Here is a 14,294-nt window from a genome sequence, read left to right on the forward strand (position 1 = left end):
AGATCACAAAACCTTATTGCAAGATCCACACTTAACCACTTCAGCCCTGTACTGTTTATGTCAATTATACCATCAATGGTATTTAACAAGAATTTGAATAAACAATGACCCATTTTGTCCTTTGTTTTTGAAACAAAGCAAATCAGTAAGTAAAACTCAGGAGTGCCAAGGAGATGCAGAATTTTTTGCTAAGTGACATTGCAAAAAATGCTGTAATTTTAATACAATTAAAAAAAATATTTTGAATACAGTCTAAACCACAGTGATTTGCAAAATAACAGATCTCACCGCTCTTAACTGTTTGCCAGTTAAATAGAGAAAAAATTCTATTAGTGTTGAGGAAAATAAAATGGCAGTTTCTGAGGTTGTTCATGGGAGAGGGACTGCTCAGTTAGACACTCTCCTGAAAAAGGAGGTATCAGCCTGATTATGTTTGCTGTCTTAGTTAATGCTTGATGACAGTTTGATGCTTCATGCTGTGAATTTTGTAGACACCCTCATGGGAAATGGGTAGAAGAACATTATGGGTATGGTAGATTTGAAAATTATTTAACAAGTTTCAAGAATAATGAAATGGTTCGAAAAGGAAGAGGCTACTCTGCTTATCTAACAAATTACTTTAAATTATGCCAATTTATGAATGTAAACCTCAGGTTTGATAACAGTGCAGCTGTAAGGGAAGAATTTATGCTTATTCAGATGGGTTAGTGGTAAATAAACTTCAAGAGTGAACCACTTGCAGACAATATTCCCACTTAATACTGTATACCATAGATTGTTTTTTCTTCAATATTTTTCCAAGTTTTTGGCCTTATTTTATTATACACAGAAAAATAAATCTCAATCTTCATTGTATTGTTATATATATATGAATGAATGTTTTAGTGCTATGATCAGGGAAAACTGGTCTCTACTAATATTCACCAGCTGTAGAGGAGGATCTTCAGAATGTTACTTATGGATTGCAAATGTCTTTTACCTCGAAATGTTTCATTCTCCTCCTCCCTGTTAAGCCCACTGTTACGAGCACAGCTGTGAGAACTGAGTTTAGTAATCACCCACAGAAAATATTCTGATCTGATCAAGATGGAGATTGATTTTATTCATCCTAATAGAAGAAGTTCCACAGAATGCTCATGCAAAATTATGCGTGGGTGGCAAAAGCAGCTTTTAAAATAAGACATACTAGTCTAGGTTATAAATTGCGGGATCAAATCGGGGACCTTTATCATGACAACTCTTCTGTCCTCTCTTGAGTAAGGGTAGGATCACATTATCAAAACAATTAAGAAGAGCCAGGTGATCTGATGATGTTTGTACCCTGATTAGAATAGAACTTCACAGAATCATTAAGGTTGGAAAAGACCTTTAAGGTCAAGTCCAACCAACTTAGATAGATTGACATTTTTCCATTTGAATGGGACTGTTTTCTAGCAACAATTTTAAATATTTGATTACTGTTGTGTTTATACCTCCTCTAAAAGATGCCATCTGGGCCACATTTTCCTCTTTTCAAACAAATTCTTGAAATACGATGACTAATGTTATTGCTGTGATATTAAATACACTAATAACCTTTATACCGTTACTTTAAGTTAAAGGAGTTAATTGATCCCTTCTTCACCAATCACATTCCACATTCACCAAAGACTGAATGAGATTTGGAAGGATAGGATTCTTTTTAAGCTCCTTAAAGATCAAACATTGAGCTATAAGCTGACTGTTGAAAGGCAGAACATTGTAAAAGCTAATAAAAAACTTTCCTGCTGCTAGAGTCAGGAGGTATGAAGTGGTGGGGGTTTTGTGTGTTTAGAATATTCAGAAATATTTTTGAAAGCTTTCTTCTTTTCATGTATTTAACCTGAAGAGAATTTTTTTTAAAGTGTTATTAAGTGGTGTATTGTAGTCTCTAAGTCTTTTTTGTTCAACTGCTGCCTTCCTCACTGGCAGAAAATCCCTCAAACAGAAAACTTTTTGTTTTTCATTAAATACTTCGGGCATGCCAGTATTTTCCTTTCTAAGATTTTCTCTCTATCTAGCTTCCTGTCAGACCAGAGACTCTGTAAATTAACATTGATTGGTATTTGTAGTCACACAATAATTTCATCCTTTCCTACTACAACCTTGACATGAAAGACTACAGTATCCTTTCTACTATCAGTTTAACTTGCAGGCTTCTTTTAGCCAGTGCCCGAAGATAGGAGTCAATTTAGCCCTGTTGACTTTGAGGACTGCACCACAGAGTTTTCTCTTTTCCTCTGAATTCACTAAAGATACTTGTTCTCAGTGTGACTTCTTTGGATCAAACCAAAAAGAAGTCAAAAGCTCTTATAAGCTTATCATTTCCAAAATAATTGTTGAATTTGAAATAGCTGAATTAGTAACATAATTGCCAGGCAAAACGCTGTCAAAATGAAATTATAGGTATCTAAGGAACATCTGTTTCTGACAGTTTTGGGGAATAGTCTCAATAGTTCCTAAATTCATCTTGGACCAGAATATCTATACTTTTTAGCCTTGATTTAGGAAAGCATTTGAACATATTTTTTTTAACTTTTAAAAAATTAAGGTATTTTCTTCAGGTGTCAGTGGCTATATTCAAATTACAGGAATCTTGCAACATTTGACAGTCCCTGGATTCAAGTGCATGCTTCAGGTGCAGACTTCTTCCCTTTTTTTATTAGTGTGGCTCCACATTTGTTCCTAGTCTGAGTCAACCATCATCACCGTGCTGCTGCAACTAGATTTGCTACTTACAAATGCTCTGTCCAGCCTTAAGGAACCAAAGTATTGTTCAACCTCTGTGGTAAAAATGAAGGAATATCAGAAGAAAAAAATAGCAAACATCTGCTTTATCTGTTGTGCTGTACAAAAGAATTCCTTCGTGACAGCACAGGAGACAAACACAGTATTTCAACATGTTTTGCCAACACCTATTGCAAATGGATTACTTACTATTTTAGTTCAATGCATAATGATGAATCCCAAAATGAATGTTTCTAAAACCAGAAAATACCATCTGTAATACACAAGAAGAGCTTTAGAATAACTGTTATTTACAAGTTTTTGCTCATAAAGAAACTTTTTGAGTGGCTGTAATCCTGGGACTGGTGAGACCATATCTGGAGTGCTGTGCCCAGTTATGGACTCATCTGTACAAGAAGGACATGGACATACAGGAGCAAATACAGTAAGAGGATATGAAGGTGATGAAGGCAACAAAGCATCTGTCATATGAGGAGAGGTTGAGAGAGCTGGAACTGTTCAACCTAGAGAATGGTAGATTCAGGGGGGTCTTATCCAAGCGTATAAATACCTGATGGGGGAAGTAAAGAAGATGGTGGAAAGTGGTGGAAAGTGACAGGGTGAAAGACAACAGGTGGCAACTGAAAACAGGAAATTCCTTAACATGGAATTTTTCTTCACTTAAGAAAAGAATTCCTTACTGTGACAGCTGTGACAGCTGGACTAGTTGCCCAGAGAGGTGCTGAAGTGTTCATCCTTGGAGATACTCAAACCCAACTGGACATGTCCCTGAGCAACCTTTTGTAGCTGACCATGCTTAGAGCTGAGGCTCTGAGCTGTGAAACAGCTGGAATGTGAAACCAGACACTTAAGTCATAGGCTTTTCAGTACAGATAGGCACGATTTTGTCTATCTGTGTGAAGAAGAAAATATACTATGTAATTGTATGGGAAATTTACATGGTGTACAAGCTAAGTGTAGACTGAACCCATACTATATGGTATTTACAGCTGGTGTATGGGAATGTTGAAGGATAGCCATATCTTAATGTCTTGACTTTTCATTATAAAACAGAAAAGTGAAGTTGCATTTTTGCAATTTTGTCAGCCTAAGAAATGAGTCTAACCATTCCCCAGAAGAAAATGGTGAGAATTATTTTTGCAGTAAAAAGAGAATCTCTAAAATGGTTATGTAGTATGAAAATAAAAGGTAGGAGCTCTGGCAGAAATCAGAAAAAACAATTTTGTACAGGTTTCCCAAACATTGTTCCATAGACTAAGACATTTTTATGATACATGAAGAATGGGATTGTTATTTGTCTAGTTATTTGCATGAGAACTCTAATTTTCCATATGAGCAATTCCATTAGCTATCCTAGAGAAGCTGTGAGATGTTTTTCTTGTGCAAGGTGCAAAGGGAGCAATTCATGCTGGGTTTTTCTTCTTGGAAAATTAATGTTTGGTTTGACATCGTTGATAGATTGTTTGTTTTCAGGAAATTTGCTATCTTCCAAGATGCATTTTAAAAGTTTAGTTCAAGACACTTAGCCAAGACTCCTTTTTGCACTTTAGCAATAAATAGAAGAAGTATGATAATGACAATAACCATCTTGAGAGTCATCACTGAGAAGACAGCATTAAAAATACAGTCTCATTTAATTTATTGTCAGAGCTATGATAGTATTTAGCAATCCCTGGCCCCTGAGAAGTCATAATTATTCCGCTGTTGGAAAGTAAACAACAGCAATCCTTTCCCTTTTCCCCTTGCCTCTCCTGGAAATACTGGGAAGGGTAATATAGTAATGTCACCTACTACCCCAAATACATGGTGAAGTTGAACAGATACATTCGTCTGTGTCTGTCACAGCAACCTTTGCCAGGCAAACATGCAGGGCATATTTTAGAGCTGTCCCCTTGGCAGAACACCTGAGGGATGTCAGAGACAGTATTGTCATGTAGGAAAGTGTGTTTCTGTGAAAATCCAGCTTTTCATTTATTTTCTCATGTGTTGAATCAAATTAATGGATTAAGATACATGTGACTAAAACGCATTTATAAGGCCTGGATTTGGCTATAATGATACTACAACAGGGTAATGTCTCAGTAAGGATCACTGTGGTGTATTTTTGCTCCCACATTTTGAGTTCTTTGTTATGATGGTTGTTGACCTCTATTGGAAGTGAACTGTTGAACTCAAAAATACAATATTTTTGTAAATTATTCAATGTAAATCTAATACTTTGAAAATGGTAATAGTACTGCAGCAACCTGAGATAATTGCAGGTCCGGCAGGACCTTGCCACTGAGTCATTGCACCTGAGTCCTTGACTTTATTTTTTCTCTTCCCAGTTAGACCTCTTAGCAGTGAGCTCAGGTAACATGGTCACCGAGCAGGTCCTCTCACACCTGGGAGAATACCACTAAATTAGCACTAATTTACATGGCAAGTCTTGTGATTTAGTCAGTACACAGTATAGATGCCTTTGTTGGCTTATTTGGCAGAGATAGCTTCCAAAGAATTTGTGAGCACAGACCTGAGACAATCCTTTTCTAGTCCTTTCTGTATTTCCTCACATGGACAGCTGTTGTTAAGGGTGTGTGGTCAGTGTACTCTGCAAATAAGGCATATAGGCCATACCAAGCTGCATGGGGCAAAAGAAACTATGGCAAGAATATGTTGCAACTAGCATAAACTGTGCTGCGTTGACATGCTCAACAAGTCAGGCACAAAATTTGGCCAAAATACAGGAAAAAAACTGCCTCATACCTTCTGAAAAATAAAATTCACCTAGTTCTTCTTGGTAAGCATTTGGATTCTTTCAGTGTTTCTCCATCAGCTAAGCAAAGAAATCATTGGCATTCTCACCATTTATAGTTTGATCCATCAGGGTACCTTTCAGTTCGCAAGTTAGCACCTAGCAAAAATATGCTCTGGTTAACAAAACATGAGGTATTTGAATATGTAAAAGAGAAAGTATTGCACATACACAATTGCACTTTAGTGATCTTTATTTTCAATGTGTGATGGAAATTAATTTTGGGGGAAATGTATCACAGTTGCTGATAGCTATCTGATTTATGCATATGTTGCCTTGCCAATGCAGCATCAAGCTGTAAAGAGAATGTTTCTTTGGTCAGCATTTCATTTTCATAAAGGCTAATAGTATTTTCTGTTAGTCCATTAGCAGGATTATAAAACTCGAAACACACATGGTAATAAATCTCCTCCAATTACCAAGTTGTAAAAAGCAGTTTACTGGTAATTTCAAAGTGTAGTGGCTCACTCACTGATTTGAGAATCCATCCTTCTTTGTAAATAGAGCAGAGATTGCCCAAGGCTGGGCCCACCTGCAGAGGGAGAGGTTGTCCAAGTGAAGTGGCCTGATGGAAAACTGTATGGTGCAAAGTATCTGGGAACAAACACAGCTCACATGTATCAGGTGGGTGTCTATACTTACTACCCTGTGCTTGTTTTTCAGATGTCTTTATTGTGAATTGCTCCTCTGGCTCTAGCATTGCAGTGACCAGCCACAACTTCAAAGCCGCAGAAGGCTGGAGTATGGACTCTTACTGTAACAGCTAATGCATTTAAACTAGTAAATGAAGCTGTTTAAACCATTAACAAACGCTGTGCACTCTTTGGGAGTTGAGGTTTCACCTGTTCTTATAAAATCAAGAAAATGGGTTATTTAATAAGAACTCAGGTGAACAGGTGGAACATTTAGACTGAAAGATAACATTTGTTATCTTCTCCAAGGTATTTACTTTTATTTGATGTCAGCTAATTATATGATTAATAATATAAAATTAAGTATAGGTGTGTGACTACAGTGAACCCTAGGCATTTTGTAAAAGGGTGGAAGGGAGGACAGTAAAGAGAAGAGCCCTGCTTTCATTTGTCTGAGGCACTTCTGAATTAATTAACACATAATTTAAGGAGTGTTTTATCCTCAGCAAAGGCAAAAGGGAACTGAACGGTGAAGGCAAGGCTAAAAAGCTGACTTCTGATTTCAGAGACACAATAATTGTTTTTTTATGTGCTTGCCTTTGAGAAAAATCAATCAGCAGCTTTGAGTACCCAAGTGAATGGTGGAAACTGCAATAAAACAATCACAATAATAATAGCACTTCTGAAAGAATGAGAACCTAAGTAAATTTCATTTATATACATAAAATCATTTTCACTTATGTAACTCTTTTCATATGAAGGCCTCACATTACTCTACAAAAATGGCAAATTTACTATTATATCTGTAGATAAATTAAGGCACAGGGAGGCTAAATGACTTGCTGCATTGACCTTCTCACTTCGCCAATGACTTGCAATCGAACTCAAGTCCTCAAAATGCCTGATCCCTTGAGCTAGCCTCTAAATCCTCCCTCTTCCCTTATATTTAGCAGATGTATTATGTTGTGAAAGTGAAAAGTTCTTTATAAAATATAAAGATTCTTGTTCTACAGTAACATTAATCTTCAAATAATTTAATCTTCTAAACACCTGGTCTTTTGAGGAATACTGTAAGGTAGATTAGACTAATGTTATCTTTCACATTTGAAGGAATCTGACATAGTCAAAACAAACTTCTTTGTCTTATTTTAGATGTCTTGGACAACATGCTTAAATCAGTTTAGTTTAAGGAACATGCATTAGCATGCGGAGATTCAGTAAGGTTTGGAGCCCCTCAGCGTAAGAATTGTGGGAGAGTACTTGCCTTGTAACAACCCTTATCACAGGGGAAATAGCAAAGGTTAACGATTAGAGGGAATCCAGATTACACTGCATAGGATTTTGGAGACAAACAAATATTTCAGTCTGTAGGATGGGAGAAGAGTCTGCCACAACATGGCCACAGATTACAGGAAGTCTATTACATGGACGTTGCAAGGCTAATTTCAAGACACATTAGTGGTTCTTCCTCTGGTCTTTCTACACAGCCTGTCTGATAGCTCCCAGGATCCGTGCATACACATAATCCATTCTTATTCTGTTGTGAGGTCTCTGTTGCAGCCTTTAGATTCTCTTACCAAGTCATTTGTGGTCTATTAGATGGTACAACAAAAGCAGAAACTGAAAAGGACTCACTGAAATGAGTGTTATGATCTAATAAGGCATATCTGTTCTACGTGGAGAAATCTGTCAATTTTCCTCATGTTCGTAAGACGTTTGTACTGAATGTGACAGTACTTGTGCATGCAGGAGCTATGACACAATGCACCAGAATTCATATCATCCAGTTTGACATTTGTGACCCAGTATCCTACACAATCCCTGAACAGAGTTATACATGCTAAATGAAGCAAGTGTTCAAGCGCAATTGTTCATGCAATATACATTTGATGTCTTGATAATTTTTGATATTGACATTCACTGTTTATTTTTGAGCTTCATTTGGGATGATTAAATTATCCATTCACCTTATTAATTGCTTTCTAACAATTTCAGCTGACCCTTTAATTTATGATGTCCTGATAAAAGAAAATCTTATGGAGAGAATAACATACCATACAGACACAGTACAGCAGCAAAAGTCCAAAAAAAAAATTTGCTGGATAAAATTGATGATTTGAAATGTAGTATCTAAAGTCTGGATTAAATTTGAGCTATTAGAGATGGTAGGTTTATATTTTGCATGAATCCTAATACCATTGAAAGTCTTAGAAGAGCTCTTGTTGTGTTTCCCTTTAATGGTACGGCAAATTTATTTCCAGTGTGGTATGCTGAATTGTAGCTGAAGAACTTGCAGTTACTCTTAATTGTAAATGTTCAATATAGTTCACACTGAAAACATGCCAGATTCTGTGGTTTGATGCAGTTGCTTGCTGCTGTACATTACCAGTAAAAACAAAAATATTGCCTATTCAGGAGGTGCTTTTCTGGAGCTGGCAGAGTTCATTTCCTGCACAGTTCCTTCACCAGTGATGCAAAAAGCATTATTACCAACTGTATTATGCAAAAACATGTTACCAAATATATTGTGCAGCAAGGAGCAGGAATAGCAGAAAGGCTGCTTCTGCATCATAGTGAAAAATACCTGAATTATCATAATTTTATTAAACATGCTTAAACCAAATTGGCCTTTAAGTTCCTCTAACATACTACTAAAGGACGAGTCTTACGGGGTTAGTAACAGGAACTGAGGGGAGCAAGAATTACTTTCATGACTTCACTGTCCATCTGTGCTCTGTGGATTTTAAATACATTCCAGATCTGTGCATCTCTGTTAAAGTGTTGTAAATAAAATTGCTTTTAAAAAATTTAATAATTCATATATCTGTACCCTGACTTTTGAGAATGGATATACTATATCGGACTTTTCAGCTGTTCACAATTAATGTTACATACTTAGTCATGGCAAGGTTTTAATGAGAACTTAGAAAACTCAGTCCATTTACAAGTTCAAATACATGATTTTTCAGTTCTACCTATGATAATACTTTTGATAAGTTAATGTTTTCCTGTGCATGAATTTGAGCTTATTCTTTCAACTTAAGTCTGTTGTCATTCATATGATCTCATTAAGTCATCTAAGGATGTGGAATGGAACTTCTTTTATGTTTATACCAAACTTAAAAGTACAGTTTCAGTGGGAACTAAAACTGCGGTCATAGATAATAGCTGAAATTCACAATTGCTAGATGAAGTATTTAAAAAAAAAAATCAGCAGCTACTGAAAAGACTTAAATGGTTCAAAGCCTCAGCATTTTAACATTCCCAACACCTAGTTACATTTCCTTTCTCATTTTCTGCTAACGGGGTTCATGTTGGATTAAATCTAAACCTAAGCATGATAAAGCTTTTCATCTTCTGAACAGAGCATTTTAAAGAAATTCCATCAGATTCAATAAAATTCTGTTAACTGGTATTTCCTTAGTTGTCACTCATACTTTCTTTCTTTTGACATGGTATTCCTCAACCTTGAAGCACAGGATGTTAAAATTAATTTTTTATTTAGTAGAAGCAAGTAAAAAAATTGGAGGCAAATAAAAATGACACAAACACATTTTAATGTGTCACTCCTACAAAATAATGTTGTCTGTGTTGTTACTGCTTGGCATTCCTAGTCTAATAAATTTTACTTTACCGTATATGTGTCAGTGTTGATTTTGAAGTCTCTTTGATTAGATATTATTTTTAACTTATCAGTGTGTTGTAATTCCCAAGAAATAACATTTTTAATGTTTTATCCTAATTTTACCTTCCTAAAATAGTTAGGAAAATATTTGTATGTAGATCTTCTGTGTTTGCACATATATTTCTGTCTGGAGACATTCCCAGAAAATTCCTACAGGAGTTAAATTATGATTTTTTTTTTTATATATCCATTTTTTCAATTAGGTTGAGTTTGAAGATGGTTCTCAAATAGTAATGAAGAGAGAAGAGATCTATACACTAGATGAAGAGCTTCCGAAGAGAGTGAAAGCACGGTTTGTGAGTATTTGCTGATGATAACTTTGTAGTATATATATGCTCAAAATACCCGTAAAACTATCCTTGGCTTTATTCTGGATTTTCAATTTAAGTTGGACAAATATTTTGTGAAGCCTGTACTAATATGACTGGCTAAATCAGCACAAAAATTAGCACAAGTATCCGTTTGCTAGTGAGAATGGTTAGTTCTTCCAGTACAGACAAATGTTGTTGTCAAACATAATTCTTTTCTCCTAAAAGGGATGTCTTGGTAGATCATCTGTCAGATCATGAAATACCAAGTTAGTAAAATTTTTAAATTGACAGACATTCTGTTCTTTCAATAATCTTATAATGCGTATACATTTTTAAAAACTTTCCAAGTTCTCAGAGCTTTGTGATTTTGAAAGTATTGAATTTAATAAAAAATGCAATTAACTTCTAAGAAACAAAGTACCTGATCAGAACTCATTAATGGCACTGGCAGAACTCATCAGCATTTCACTAGTCTTTGGTTTAAAACTAAATCTTCGCTCTATTTTTTGAGTTTTCTGCAGTTTTAAACAACATCCACCAGCTCATTGTTTACATGCATGCCCTTTGGAAAAGTGTTGAGGTTTATAAAGAAGTTTATAAAGAGCATGACACTTACAGTTTGAAAAGGGAAAGTTCTGCTGTACAGATGTTGGAAGAGACAAGATGACTGCTGTTGCCTGTCTTTGTCATTAATGCTAAATATTGTGCCATTCAATCCATTACCAGGCCTACTCAGAACTGCACCATGTTCTTCTTAGATCCGTGTTCTATTTTAGAGCTGTTTGTTCAAAACTGCATTGTGAGTTAAAAGTTAGCTTTCTTAATATGTAAAACCAAAGCATAAAGATGCAAAAATCTTGTCATAATTGAGAACAAACAATAATTCACTGTTCTGAATAAAAAAATCCCTCTTATTTGAAGTGTACTTTCAGTGAAGCTTTGGAAAGGAGGGCAGTGTACAGTGTATTTTTCATTGCTGCAGGAACGTGGGCACATACACATTAACTGTTCACACATCTGTTATGTGACGCTCATTAGTTGTAGGGGAATGATATGTAGAGTTGTTTCGTCGGGCATACATCAACTTAGAAGAGTTTAGTGGAGCATTACACGGAGACGTAGCTGTAGAAGGTTTTAGTCAGACTTTCCTTGTCTATGCTTCTTGCCACATGCAGCTGCCATCTTCATTATTATCATAATTTCCTTTCATCCAGCAGCCAGTCCCAACATGGATGCTGTATATTTCAGAAGCTAGAGGTGTGTCAAAGGAAAGGATTAACTTCATGTGTGAAAGGGACAGTAAAGCTGGGAAAGGAAGAAAGACAGAGAAACGTGAGGCTGTTAGACTCCTAAACCAGCAGGATGCCCTGTTTTACTGAAGGAATAGTGTAAGATTAGGACAGCTCTTTCTAATGGGAGGCGCAGTGGTCAAATATTCTTGGTTAAAACACCTTTTTGTCAATGTATTTGGGATAAGTGCACCATCTTTCAGTGTCCTGACCACCTAGAGTTAGGACAGATGTCTTGGAAAATGTTAAATGAACCATCTGGTTATATTCAATGGGATTTTTCATTGTATTTGAAAGGATTCCATTACCACTTTTTGTTTTAGGGACTATGTGTAAAAAGCATTTATAATTAACTGCAAGTTCTGTAGAATGTAAACTGTTGCATTTCACTAAGGATAACAATACAAATGTAGTTAGGTTTATGCTACTCTCTTTAAAATTGAGGTTTTATACATCAATATTTATTTTTTTTTTTATTTGATACGATCAACTTCATAGGGAAGTTAAGTATAGGTTAAAATTTGGTCAACAAAATAAAACAAGCCACAGCCTGTGCTCAGACCTTTGCATTATTTCATACTATTGCCTCAAATTCTATAAATATGTAGCTTAGTCCTCAAGGTATGCTCAACACCTCCTTTCCCCTCCACCTGCAGAAGACAGTGCAAGTTAAAAAGACAGCTTATGGTATTCTTTCCACCTCTAGAAATAAATGACGCCAATACCTTCTAAATTATGCTTTTCCTAATCCTGGGAATTTTACCATGACTCCAGGAGTGGAAGTTGGTCCAAAAATTTCTGCCACTGCTTTTTCGCAAATGATTTGCTGTTTGCTGTCCCTCTGCTTTGTTTCAGTTGATTCCCAACTGTTCTAAGCATGTTGACAAATGACCAAACTTGTGACTCTGGTCCTTTGCAAATTAGGCAGTGTGCAGGTTTCTTTTCAGAGGTCCGTGCCATAATACCTTGCACTTAAAACTTTTCTGAATAATACTGTGTGGTGGATAGTACTTGATACTGCTATGATAAAACCTGCCCAACAAATGCATCACTTCCATGTTGCTGGTTTTCACCTTGAATTAGACTGATTGTGTGACCTCTGGGTAAAATCAAAACTAACAACTGGTGTTAGTCACATGTTTCTAAGGAACACCACACACCTAGAGAATTAAATGGTAAGTAGTACATGCAAAATATGGAAAAGTAAAAATGATATTTTAAATGTGCATTTAAAATATATATTTAATATTAGAGATTTTCTTGAAAGTAGTTGTAACTGCATAATCAGTAATGTAGCTAGCTTCATATGATCTAGTGAAATATATCTGAGTTTCCATGTAGCTTGTCTAAAATACGTCAGAATCTGATGGCCTGTATGAAGGTGTAGATGTAATTAATGTCGGGTTTTAGTCTACAGCCTCTGACATGAGATTTGAAGACACATTTTGTGGAGCAGATATTATCTTGGGAGAGAAGAAGCGGCAGAGAGTTTTGAGTTCCCGCTTTAGGAATGAATATGTGGATGATCCAGGATACCGTACCTTCTTAAAAAGCTCATTCCAGAAGAAATCACAGAAGGGGCTATAAATGAAACAAGAGAAAGAGAGGAATGTTGGTTAAAAAGCATGCAACATTATTTGCAATCGGTTTCAGTTTAATTGAACACTTGGTTTTACAATTAATTAATCCATATACAAGCCTTGTAAGCTGAAGTACTTGAGTTCCGATTTCTTCAGTTAATGTGTTAAAGATTTTGTAATGTTTTGCATTATGAAACTAAGGGATAAACCAAGTGAGAGTAAGAGGGATTACACAGTGATATGCTGAAGAAAACTTTCATTCCTGTTTGCATTGAAATAAGTGGTAAAATTCCCTTTGAATTATGACAGAAGATTCACATTCAGAAGGGGACACATTTTAATAAACAGAGATAATTTCAGTGGCCTATTTTTTTCCACAGACAGGAAAGGATGTTAAATTCAACAATAACAGTTTTTATGAAACATTTTTAAAATAAATACAAATATGTACAGTATTAAGACAAACAAAACCTGTACTTACTTTGTACAGTGCTTTTGCAATTTTATGTCACTGTTGCTTTCAGTAGGGTTTGACGTGGACTCAAATGTTGACATAGATATTTTTGGCCTTTAAGAAAGATATCTTCAGCTCATCAGGGGTGTTTTGTATATTTACAGAGGCAGATTTTGGCAGTTATTTTTAAACATGTTTTTCATAAGGTCTATTAAAGTTAAAATAAATTAAAAATAGCTATTTGTAAAATATAATTTCCTTTCATTATGTGTACAAAAAATAGAGTTTAAATATATAAGCTTAACAGCCTAGTTTTGAATGAATATATTATGGTCTTCCTTTTAAAGTAATATTCTATCAATGTAACAACGTTTTAAAATAAATACTGTCTTTTTATTTGCACATTTTGTCTGTTGATGTGATTTTCAATCCTATTATTTTATACTTATAGGAATCAAAGACCTTCACTGTATGCAGTATGCATGTAGTTTCCTGAACACAGCGGAATATACACACAGACACACATATGGCTTGATATTAAAATACGAACTTCATAAATACTGTACTTTCATTTCTTGTCTTTCTGTTTCTCTTCAGTCTTTGAGATCTTGACCTTTTTGGATGTTTCACAGAAAGCAGAAAGTCTGAATGTGTCTGAAACACTTGGGTATGTGAAACTAGAAGAGAGCTTTATCAAAATGACATCATCTGTTTCTTATAAATTGGACCGTCAGCAGGATTTCTGCCTGTCTGCCACAGGAAAAGGAGCCCTTTCAAAATCCA

At 35.5% G+C, this 14,294-nt stretch overlaps 1 protein-coding gene across 1 annotated transcript in view; it reads left to right on the forward strand.

The window, feature by feature from the left end:
* The window catches only part of KDM4C (lysine demethylase 4C), a gene marked incomplete at its 3' end in the record, with an annotated part of 237,135 nt that extends 224,071 nt beyond the window's left edge, over positions 1-13,064 (forward strand). The window contains exons 16-18 of the mRNA XM_082013446.1: positions 6,065-6,184; positions 10,081-10,173; positions 12,888-13,064. Coding sequence (XP_081869572.1) covers positions 6,065-6,184; positions 10,081-10,173; positions 12,888-13,064 — 390 coding nt within the window. The remainder of the gene's footprint in view (positions 1-6,064; positions 6,185-10,080; positions 10,174-12,887) is intronic.
* Positions 13,065-14,294: the final 1,230 nt, after the last annotated feature.

The sequence above is a fragment of the Phaethon aethereus genome (genome assembly GCF_964289735.1).
Source record: "Phaethon aethereus genome assembly, chromosome: Z".
Classification (NCBI taxonomy): domain Eukaryota; kingdom Metazoa; phylum Chordata; class Aves; order Phaethontiformes; family Phaethontidae; genus Phaethon; species Phaethon aethereus.